Here is a 12,298-nt window from a genome sequence, read left to right as displayed (position 1 = left end):
GTCAGGCAGTACTGGCAACGGCCACGCTCAAAATGGTGTATTTTATGTGCCACCTGCACAGGACCCAGTCCAGTGGCACACACACATATACATATAAATATATCATCATCATCATCATCATCGTTTAACGTCCGCTTTCCATGCTAGCATGGGTTGGACGATTTGACTGAGGACTGGTGAAACCGGATGGCAACACCAGGCTCCAGTCTGATTTGGCAGAGTTTCTACAGCTGGATGCCCTTCCTAACGCCAACCACTCAGAGAGTGTAGTGGGTGCTTTTACGTGTCACCCGCACGAAAACGGCCACGCTCGAAATGGTGTCTTTTATGTGCCACCCGCACAAGCCAGTCCAGGGGCACTGGCAACGATCTCGCTCGAAAATCCTACAGGAGCCAGTCAGGCGGTACTGGCAACGGCCACGCTCAAAATGGTGCATCTCATGTGCCACCCGCACAAGAACCAGTCCAGGGGCACTGGCAACGATCTTACTTGGCTTGCCGGGTCTTCTCACGCACAGCCCATTTCCAAAGGTCTCGGTCCGTAGTCATCGCCTCGGTGAGGCCCAATGTACGAAGGTCTTGCCTCACCACCTCAGCCCAGGTCTTCCTGGGCCTACCTCTTCCACGGGTTCCCTCAACTGTTAGGGTGTGGCACTTTTTCACGCAGCTATCCTCCTCCATTCTCACCACATGTCCATACCAGCGCAATCGTCTCTCTTGCACGCCACAACTGATGCTTCTAATGTTCAGCTTTTCTCTCAAGATACTTACACTCTGACGGGTATTCACATTGACATTACACATCCAACGGAGCATACTGGCTTCATTCCTTGCGAGCTTACGTATGTCCTCAGCAGTTACAGCCCATGTTTCACTGCCATGTAGCATGGTTGTTCGTACGCATGCGTCATACAGTCTGCCTTTTACTCTGAGTGAGAGTCCCTTTGTCGCCAGCAGGGGTAAGAGCTCTCTAAACTTTGCCCAGGCTATTCTTATTCTAGCAGCTACACTTTCAGCGCACCCACCCCCACTACTAACTTGGTCGCCCAGATAGCGGAAGCTATCGACTACCTCTAGTTTTTCACCCTGGAATGAGATAGAAGTTGTTTCCTGTTTGTTTGCAGTCTTTATTGCACCTGAACATCTGCCACAAACAAAAACTAACTTGCTAGTTAACCTGCCTTTGATGTTGCTGCACCTCTTATGTGTCCATAGCTTGCACCGGGTACATCTTATAGAGTTACTACCTACTCCTTTTCTACATACTGAGCAGGGCCATCTACCTGAAGGGGTTTGTGTTTTATCTACCTTCCTACTTATTAGGATTTTGGTTTTAGCTAGGTTGACTCTAAGGCCCTTCAATTCTAGACCTTGCTTCCACACCTGAAACTTCTCCTCTAGTTCTGATAGTGACTCCGCAATTAGGGCAAGGTCATCAGCATAGAGGAGCTCCCAGGGGCAACCTGTCTTGAACTCCTCTGTGATTGCCTGGAGGACTATGGTAAATAATAGGGGGCTGAGGACGGAACCTTGGTGGACCCCTACCTCTACCCGGAATTCATTGCTGTACTCATTTCCAACCCTCACCTTACTGGCCGCATCTCTGTACATGGCTCGCACAGCTCTCACTAGCCATTCTTCTATCCCAAGTTTCCTCATTGACCACCAGATAAGGGATCGGGGGACCCTGTCAAAGGCTTTCTCCATGTCAACGAAAGCCAGGTACAGAGGTTTATCCTTGGCTAGGTATTTCTCTTGCAACTGTCTCACTAGAAATAAGGCATCAGTAGTGCTTTTACCTGGCACGAACCCAAACTGCATCTCATCTAAATTGATTCGCTCCCTAATTAGTTGGGCTATGACCCTCTCTGTAACTTTCATAACCTGATCTAACAGCTTGATACACACACACACACACATATATATGCACACACACAAATGTACAAACATTCACAACACCTCCCATACAGCATCCATCTAGCAAATTTCACTCACAAGGCATTGGTCAGCCAAGACTATATTGTGGATTAATAGAGATATTTTTGACAGAAAATTAATAATATTCTGAAAAGTGATTTTAATCAATCACATAGTTTCCCTCTTTGTTGCACCCCAGGTTGAAAATTCCTAGTGTGTATGTTATATGAAAAGGTGACATAAATGAAGAAAAATACAGAAAAGAGAATAAAATAAATCAAAATATCTAAAAGATGAAAGGAAAGCAAATTGAAATACCTTACAAAATATCTTGAGTTGCTTTAATTTGGAAATCACAGCTGAACGAAGTTGTACAGAAAGTTCTTTGGAAAGACACGCCTCCAAAAGTTCAATCCCTTTCTTCAACGGAAGGCCCCTTACAATATTCAAAATGGTCCGCACTTGGATTTCACTATTGTAGAACATCTTGGCATAAGCCTCTAGTTTTTTGTCTTCTTCATCACACGCTTTTTTGGCAAGGCAACATAGAACGAAATCATGGAGCAGGATGAAATCACCATTCTCTTGTTTCAGAGTCACCGGTAGACTGTCTATGATGTTCAACGCTTGCAGCCATTTTCTGGAATGTATGCATTCATTGAGTAAACGAGAAACCACCGATAAGTATTTCTTGCTGTCTGGCAAGCTAAGAATGGCCATTTTGATATCACAGGAAATTTCCGAAGACATAAACTTCAACAGGGCTTCATCTCCAAAATTTACATCCGAGTGTTCTGTTTGAACCAGGGGTATTATGTTTTGCAGCAAGCGTTGTTTCAGGACAGGGAAGTCAACGGACAGTTTTTGGTAGCGGTAGCTTTTGATATCAACCAGGCTTATATCGGATACTGAAGATTTGGACTTCATCCAGGACTCGTCATCATTTGCTTGTTCATCCTCTTCAAGACTGTCCTCCTGGCTGTTGCCATCAAGGTCGTCATGGCACACAAGACTGACCAATGTGGCAACAAGTGGAGATTCAGATTTGATGTATTCCAGGGCATTGCTGGTCAGTTTGAACATTGAGTAGTCTGCTTCAAGTTTGGAGGAAGAAGCATTGTACTTAATGTTCTGCTCATGGTTCAAGCTCACCGTATGGGATCTTTCTGACTTCTCCGTCACTTTCTTTAAATGACTCGGATCAAATATGTACAAGAATTTGGTATCAATAGTCTGGGGCAGCACTTTCAGGCTTGAATCTCGATCGGTTGTGGGATCTGAAATACATGTGAAGAGAGGTAAGAGATGGGGAGGAGGAAGAGTGATGGTAAAATGTGGGGCAAAGATCAAGGATGGAGAGAGGGAGGGTATGATGAGGGGCAGAGCAGGGAGAGGGTGGGTATGGAGAAGAAGACAGCAGGGAGCAGGTGGGTATAGAGAGGAGCAGAGTTGGGAGAAGCTGAGGAGTCAGAAGACGAGGGTGGGGCAACAGGAGGGCAAAGGAGAGGGTGGGTTAAGAGATGTAGAGACAGGTGAGAGGTGGGGAGAGGATAAGAGGTAGGGGAGAAGACGAGAGGAGGTGAGAGGTGAAGAGATAGGTGGGGGGTGAAGGAGAGGAGTGAGAGATGGAGAAACAAATGATAAGTGGAGGGGAGAGGTGAGAAGTTGGCGGAGAGAGATTAGAGATGAAGAGAGAGAAAGAGAGACAAAAGGGCAAAGAACAAAGAAAGAGAAAGAATAGAGGAAGAAGGAGAGAAGAAAAGGATAGTGATAGAAGAAAAGAAAAGGAAATACAAGAGAGTGGCTGTGTGGCAAGTAGCTTGCTTACCAACCACATAGTTCCGGGTTCAGTCCCACTGCGTGGCATCTTGGGCAAGTGCCTTCTACTATAGCCTCGGGCCGACCAAGCCTTGTGAGTGGATTTGGTAGACAGAAACTGAAAGAAGCCTGTCGTATATATGTATATGTGTGTGTATATGTTTGTGTGTCTGTGTTTGTCCCCCCCAACATCGCTTGACAACCGATGGTGGTGTGTTTACGTCCCCGTAACTTAGCGGTTCAGCAAAAAGAGACCAATAGAATAAGTACTAGGCTTACAAAGAATAAGTCCTGGGGTCGATTTGCTCGACTAAAAGGCGGTGCTCCAGCATGGCCACAGTAAAATGACTGAAACAAGTAAAAGAGTAAAAGAGAGAGAGAGAAAGAAAGAGAATATGGGGAAAGAAATGTCGAGAGAGAGAAAAAGAGACAGAGAGAATAGAGAGATGTGTAGGGAGTGGGGGGGGGGCAGTAAAGGGAAGCAGAAGCTGAAGAAACTCATGTTACTTACTTTCAAGAAAATCAGTTAACTTGGTTGCAAGTTCAGTATCAGCATGGTCCCTAATGTACAGCAATAGTTCCTCCCACGGGGAGTTATAGTAGGCTTTGGCTTCCTCAGAGCTGGGGAAATCATGTTGGTACTCACACAGAAGGTCAGGAACCAATACCTGTACACAGCACATAAATCAGTGAATCAATATTGAAACTGTCAGTTCAAGTCACCCACCAAACACCAAACCACTTTTCCTTTTGACTATCTTATTCTTTGTAACATTATTTTCTCTATATAAGGAATTTTTCTTTTCCTCTGTCTTTGTCTTTCTTGGAAAATTTTGCAAATTACATGAATTATTTGATAATGAAGAATTAAAAATAATATTGGATCAGTCCTCCTCCTCATCATTTTACATCCATTTTTCCATACTGGCATGTCTAGGATAGAATTTTTAAAGCAGCATTTTATGACCAAATGCCTTTCTTTGTTGGCAACAAAAAGGGCTGTACTTATTATACATGCAAGGATGTGCTGCTGCCACCACCATCACCACCATCACCATAATCATCATCATTATTCTAGTGTCCACTTACAATCATTATGTGATGTCAAGACAAACCCACACACTGCCAGAAGAATTGCCACTAAGAATGGATGAGGAGCAGATGGTAAGGAAGGTGATGAAGGCTGAAGTGGTAGGCAGCAGAACCAGAGGCAGACCTCATTTTTTTGGGGGATGGATGGAGTGAGGAAAGCTTTGGTAGTTAGAGGTGTTGGAGTGAGAGAGGCAAGAGAGTTTATAAATGATAGGAAAGCTTGGAGAGGGTTTATGGATGGATGACTTTTGATGTTGCTCAAAGGGGTACAGAAACAGCATGATGTGGCGGGGGTAAACCAGCATATGCTGTCGGGCCCCGCTGCTGATATTGCGGGTTGCGTTCTATGCCTTGACCTGAGCGTAGAATGGGGCCCTCCTATTCCCCTCCTAAAAAAATGGGGAATAGGCCTGGGTATATTTATGTATTTTGTCCAACATACTAATGATGCTGCTAGCTCACTGTGATGATGATGATGATGATAGGAGAGTATTGTAGTTCGCTTGAAGCATTGTGCATTGTTTGTAAAAAATAAAAAGTTTTGAATGGTACAACAATGCACTATAATACAAAAAGATGGACTATATACCTGTTGTAATTTAGTTATCTATAGTCCGATGATATTTCGGAATACAATTTCTTCTTCAGATATTCTTAGATGGAGTTGCTAAGAATATCTGAAGAAGGAATTGTATTCTGAAATATCATCGGACTATAGATAACTAAATTACAACAGGTGTATAGTCCATCTTTTTGTATTATAGTGCATTGTTGTACCATTCAAAACTTTTTATTCTTTATGATGATGATAATGATGATGATGATGATGATGATGATGATGATAGTTTCAAGTTTTAGCAGAAGGTCAACAGGTTTGGGGTGTGTGGCTAAGTCGATTACATTGACCACAGTGTTCAACTGGTACATATTTTATCGACCCCTGGCAGAATTTGAACTTAGAATGTAAAGATGGATGAAATGTCACTAAGCATTTTGCCCAGCAGGCTAATGATTCTGCCAGCTCACTGCTTTAATACTAATACTAATAATGATGATGAAGATAACGGTGATGAGAAGCAAGGTGAAGAAAGGCAGAACTAAGGGAAGTGAGGTAGAGCTACAATGAGATAAGGAGGGGTGAGATGTGATAAGGCTTGACAGATAATACGATGTGAGATGAGTTGAGTTGGAGTGAGGTAGAACTAAGTGAGGTCAGGTGATGTGGAGTGGATGTAAAGTGAAGTGGTAGTAGAACTATGGTGAGATAAAGCGAGGAGTGCCGAAAAGATGTGAGAAGAGATAGAGTAAGGTGAAGTGATGCAGAACTGGACTGAGCCAAGATGAGGTAAGGAAGAGCTAGACTGAGGTGAGGAAGAGCTAGACTGAGGTGAGGAAGAGCTAGACTGAGGTGAGGAAGAGTTGGACTGAGGTGAGGAAGAGCTGGATTGAAGTGAGGAAGAGCTGGATTGAAGTGAGGAAGAGCTAGACTGAGGTGAGGAAGAGCTGGATTGAAGTGAGGAAGAGCTAGACTGAGGTGAGGAAGAGCTGGATTGAAGTGAGGAAGAGCTAGACTGAGGTGAGGAAGAGCTGGATTGAAGGGAGGAAGAGCTAGACTGAGGTGAGGAAGAGCTGGATTGAAGGGAGGAAGAGCTAGACTGAGGTGAGGAAGAGTTGGACTGAGGTGAGGAAGAGCTAACCTGAAATGAGGTGTGAGAGCTAGAGGTGAAGCAGGTAAGATCTAAAAAAAAGGTGAGGTGAGACAGAATTAGATGAGATGAGGCATAAGCAAAATTAGATTAAAGTTAGAGGTGAATGACATTAGGCAGAGTTAAAGTGAGGTGTTTGAGCTATGAGAGGGTGAAGCAACAAGTGTGGGAGGGGAAATTATAAGAAATATCAGCTAGGTAAGAGGAAGAGCAAATAAATTGAAGACTTACTGTGCTGTGTCCAGCTGAGGAGACATTAACACTAACTGTATTACTCAGGTATGACCTCTCAGCAATCTCCAACTGGTGAGACAGCAGTTCTGGTGTTAATACCTGTAAATAACATATTGGCATTATGTGGTCAGTTACACCTGCTTTGACATCTCTTGTTCTTCAGGTAGCTGTCATTTTGTATAAATGTGTTGTGGTTGAGTAAACATGTGTGTGCATGTATTTGATCATATATGTCAGTATGAGTGAGCACAAATAAGTGTGCGTGCGTGAGACTGCATGTATATGTGTGTGTATGCAAGTGTATATGTGAGAAAAAGTGTGTATGAGTGAGTGAAAGGAAGAAGAGAGGTAAGATACTTGAGAGCCTTAGCAACTGGCATTGGAAATTCTGACCCGATAACATGTTAAGTAATATATAGGAGAAGAATGATTGGATGCTCAGGATCATTGATGCAGGTAGGGTATGGAAGACAATAGCAAAGATACTTGAGAGGTGTAAGGGGACATCTGACCCAAGGCCTTATGCCATTATATATATATATATATATATATATATATATATATATATATATATATATATATAAATTGTTGGCACTCCATCGCTTACGACGTCAAGGGTTCCAGTTGATCCGATCAATGGAACAGTCTGCTCGTGAAATTAACGTGCAAGTGGCTGAGCACTCCACAGACACGTGTACCCTTAACGTAGTTCTCGGGGATATTCAGCATGACAGTGTGACAATGCTGACCCTTTGAATTACAGGCACAACAGAAACAGGAAGTAAGAGTGAGAGAAAGTTATGGTGAAAGAGTACAGCAGGGTTCGCCACCATCCCCTGCCGGAGCCTCGTGGAGCTTTAGCTGTTTTTGCTCAATAAACACTCACAACGCCCGGTCTGGGAATAGAAACCGTGATCCTATGACCACGAGTCCACTGCCCTAACCACTGGGCCATTGTGCCTCAACACACATCATCATCATCATCATCATCATCATCGTTTAACGTCCGCTTTCCATGCTAGCATGGGTTGGACGATTTGACTGAGGACTGGTGAAACCGGATGGCAACACCAGGCTCCAGTCTGATTTGGCAGAGTTTCTACAGCTGGATGCCCTTCCTAACGCCAACCACTCAGAGAGTGTAGTGGGTGCTTTTACGTGTCACCCGCACGAAAACGGCCACGCTCGAAATGGTGTCTTTTATGTGCCACCCGCACAAGCCAGTCCAGGGGCACTGGCAACGATCTCGCTCGAAAATCCTACAGGAGCCAGTCAGGCGGTACTGGCAACGGCCACGCTCAAAATGGTGCATCTCATGTGCCACCCGCACAAGAACCAGTCCAGGGGCACTGGCAACGATCTTACTTGGCTTGCCGGGTCTTCTCACGCACAGCCCATTTCCAAAGGTCTCGGTCCGTAGTCATCGCCTCGGTGAGGCCCAATGTACGAAGGTCTTGCCTCACCACCTCAGCCCAGGTCTTCCTGGGCCTACCTCTTCCACGGGTTCCCTCAACTGTTAGGGTGTGGCACTTTTTCACGCAGCTATCCTCCTCCATTCTCACCACATGTCCATACCAGCGCAATCGTCTCTCTTGCACGCCACAACTGATGCTTCTAATGTTCAGCTTTTCTCTCAAGATACTTACACTCTGACGGGTATTCACATTGACATTACACATCCAACGGAGCATACTGGCTTCATTCCTTGCGAGCTTACGTATGTCCTCAGCAGTTACAGCCCATGTTTCACTGCCATGTAGCATGGTTGTTCGTACGCATGCGTCATACAGTCTGCCTTTTACTCTGAGTGAGAGTCCCTTTGTCGCCAGCAGGGGTAAGAGCTCTCTAAACTTTGCCCAGGCTATTCTTATTCTAGCAGCTACACTTTCAGCGCACCCACCCCCACTACTAACTTGGTCGCCCAGATAGCGGAAGCTATCGACTACCTCTAGTTTTTCACCCTGGAATGAGATAGAAGTTGTTTCCTGTTTGTTTGCAGTCTTTATTGCACCTGAACATCTGCCACAAACAAAAACTAACTTGCTAGTTAACCTGCCTTTGATGTTGCTGCACCTCTTATGTGTCCATAGCTTGCACCGGGTACATCTTATAGAGTTACTACCTACTCCTTTTCTACATACTGAGCAGGGCCATCATATATATATATATATATGTTTTGTAATGCAAACAGGAAAAATAGGGCTCAAAACATGAGTATATGTTTATTGTTAACTTCAAAAGTTACAGAGCAACTCAAAGGGCTGGGAGTTTCATGCATTGTCAAACTAGTTTCAAATCCTTTGAAACTAGTTTGATAAATGTCAATGCACGAAACTCTTGGCCCTTAATTTACTACATAACTTCTGTTGATTGTTAATAAACACACACACACAGAGAATATGTTGAATGGCCTACAGCTTAGCTGCAATTGCTGAATGCTGTCTTGTTTTAACACAAACTATGTTTGTAATTATTATTTCATGCTTGAAGACTCATATTCACTTTGGAGACTCTTTAAGGTTACAGTGTCCCAACAAGGGAGGGAGTCTGTACACGGTGATTCAATGTGCTAGAAATAGCAGCCAAATTTCCTTTGAATGACATTTTATTGAGACACTGAATGATGTTAAACATATACTATGTCTGAAAGTAAAGGAAAATGCAGAATGGTCCTGGCTGGAATGCTATAATTCTATTTATTAAATATTGAGTAGGGTTTAAACAACAACAACAGTCAACCATAAGAGGAATTTTTCCTGTTCAACAGTTGAGTTAGTTCTTTTGCATGGAGCAACAGCATAGACAATTGCCAAGAAACTGGAATCCAAGCTAGATGGAACTTACACCTGAATGTTAAGAGTAGTCTTAAACATATCTTGGAGAACTCATCCCACCAAGAAACAGCCGTATGGAGATCTCCTACCTGTTTCCACCATTATAAAGGAAAGGCACTTGTGTTTTGCAGGACATTCCAGGTGTGTTAAACAAGAGCTGGCAAGTGACTTACTGTCGTGGATGTCAAAACATGGCTGTACTTGAGCAGGTCATCCAAACACAACTTATGTAGAGCAGGGGTTTTCAAACTGTGGTCCACGGACCACAGGGGGTCCACAAGGACAAGACAGGGGGCCCGTAGACAGCAAATACTTTTTATGGGCAATTTGATTTTATATATGTTTTTTAATCGAAATCTTTTAATTGACAATAAACCTATTTGTTAAATACTGTTAAATAAATAAATGTAAAAATATATGTTATTTTAAGCAAATATTTATGTATAAATTTCATAAGCGTTTATAAGGGGATCCCTAAGGTAAAGCCTGAAATGTAAAGGGGTCCGCAAGTCAAAAAGTTTGAAAACCCCTGATGGAGGGCAAGCATGGGTTAAAAATGTTTGAGCAAGCTCAACCAGATGCTGAAGCAACAGCATCTTACAACTACCAGTCAGTCATGTTTCAACTCGCATTAATAATAATCTAAACAGTAGCTGTGTTCCTATACAAAACAATGCTGTTGACGTAAGAGAAGGAAGATACATTACCTGCAGTGGAGGTGAAGATGTGTAGCCACTGGAGATGACAAATGTGATTCTGTAGTCAGGCCGAGGTGTGAACATAGACCATGGGTCACAGACATCAAGGGCTGTCAATAAACAAATAGTCTCATAAAATTGATATCTTACATCTGCTGAAAGGTAACAAATATATAGTGGAACAACAACAACAGTGGCAGTGGTGGTAGTAGAGCCACTACCACATTCACCATCATCATCATCAGCATTTTGGGTCATCTCAGTATCAAATAACTTTTAGTTGAAGTTATTGTCCACCTGTCATGTATGTTTAATTTTCTATGGCCAGATGTCCCTCTTATCACCAACCACTTAATAGAGTGTACTGGGTGCATCTTATCTAGGCGCCACTACTAGAGAAGTTGTCATGTCAACAACAGCAACAAAAACAAGAAGAATGGTCTGTAAATCAGGCACAGTTTTGTTGCTCTGTGCTCATCTCAGGAAGGCCCAGTTGATGGCACTTCCATACCTACAGAGTTTGCCTTGAACTGGCAATGCCCACTGGTAGCACAGCCAGGCCAGAGAGTTCTCTGGAATAGATCAGCCAGCTAATTCTCATCAATGCCTCGATTTTCCCTGGCAATAAATCAAGGGACGAAAACAGAAAATTTTCATGGAGTCAACAATGTTGTTAATGGTGAAGATGATAAGGAGGTACAAACACACACGTACTTGTATACAACAAGCTTCTTTCAGTTAATGTCTATCAAATTCACGCACAAGATTTAGGTGAGCCTACTTGTTAACCAACCTCAAGAACAATGAAAATTCATTACTATAAACCATTGTCCATATGAACTCCATGGTACCTGATTTGCAGCAAGCTAGACTGAAGCAGGTAACAAAAGAAAGTAACTTTGTCATAGTTTGACGAATAGAGCATCACCTGAAAATAGTTGGCACCTTATTACATTCCAGTTATTGTGAATATGGATGGTAGGAGACAGAGAGAGACAGTAGAATGAAGAGAGCACTTACCATCAATACGATCCTCCAAAAGCCCTCCTAACAGACCAGGGCGTGGCAGTCCATTTCTCAAGAGAATGTATCTCAAATCAAAAATACTACAAAACAAAATTAAAATAAAACAAACCATATAAAAACTAAATAGCTTAAAGTGGTTGGTTGGTTGGTTGGTTAGTTGGCTGGTTGGTTAGATTCAACATAAAACTCCATGTATAATATACACATTTTTCACCAGAACTAAGATTAAAATTAATTATGCAAGATGTGCATAATACATATTATTAAATGATAAAGTTCACATTCACTTTTATAATGATATAAGATAATAATGTAATAAAATTTTATTATTTTTCAGATTATTTTTAATTACATAAAATATTTTATGTAAAAGGAAATATCAGAAATGAACAGATTGGTATTTTACATATAGATTATCTACTCTTGTAGCAGTTAAGCAACACTGTATATTATACACAGCAGCTTAGGCTCCCAACAATAGCGAGATGTGTATGATATATGATAGCATATTATACATGGACATATATGATAATTAATGTGATAGGTCTAGTGTGACTGACAGGTGGAATGCAATGTAGTATGTTGTGGTGTGATGTCATGTGTTGCAGCTGGCATTTTTCATTGGCTATAAGATAAGTCTCAGTATCATAGTATAAAAGAACAAAATATAAGCTTCTATCAAGCCAACACTATAGCCATGTTGTTACCTTGTTGAAGCAATTCTCTCCTCTCTCACATGACTGACTAATGGGAAAGGCAAGAACATTTTGATTCCAACTTTGCTTTGTTAAATAAAAACATGTCTTAAAACTTATACATGTATGTGGAAGCGCACATATTAGTGTGTATATATATGTTATCTATTTAGAACAGGCATCAGCTATGCTAGCACAGTCACGAACAGGATGTACTGTTAAAGATGTAAATGAGTGTCACTATTTTTGTTCAGACAGTGACGATGCCAACACACAGA

The 12,298-nt window shown here is 42.3% G+C and overlaps 1 protein-coding gene across 4 annotated transcripts in view; it reads right to left on the bottom strand.

Annotated features, from left to right (window-relative positions):
- Positions 1 to 12,298, bottom strand: part of LOC106867460 (uncharacterized) — a 97,018-nt gene that overhangs the window by 42,233 nt on the left and 42,487 nt on the right. For all 4 annotated transcript variants that reach the window (XR_016243604.1, XR_016243605.1, XM_089359580.1 and 1 more), the window contains exons 18-22: positions 11,320 to 11,405; positions 10,309 to 10,409; positions 6,765 to 6,866; positions 4,247 to 4,403; positions 2,236 to 3,194 (exon numbers count right to left, since the gene is read on the bottom strand). Coding sequence is in view for 2 of the 4 variants with exons in the window: in XM_089359580.1 (XP_089215706.1) it covers positions 2,236 to 3,194; positions 4,247 to 4,403; positions 6,765 to 6,866; positions 10,309 to 10,409; positions 11,320 to 11,405 (1,405 nt within the window). In the remaining 2 variants the exon portion in view is untranslated. The remainder of the gene's footprint in view (positions 1 to 2,235; positions 3,195 to 4,246; positions 4,404 to 6,764; positions 6,867 to 10,308; positions 10,410 to 11,319; positions 11,406 to 12,298) is intronic.

The sequence above is a fragment of the Octopus bimaculoides genome, chromosome 11, assembly GCF_046866305.1.
Source record: "Octopus bimaculoides isolate indiv1 chromosome 11, ASM4686630v1, whole genome shotgun sequence".
Lineage (NCBI taxonomy): Eukaryota > Metazoa > Mollusca > Cephalopoda > Octopoda > Octopodidae > Octopus > Octopus bimaculoides.
The sequence above is the reverse complement of the archived record's forward strand: the minus strand, read 5'-3'. Positions and strand labels throughout refer to the sequence as shown.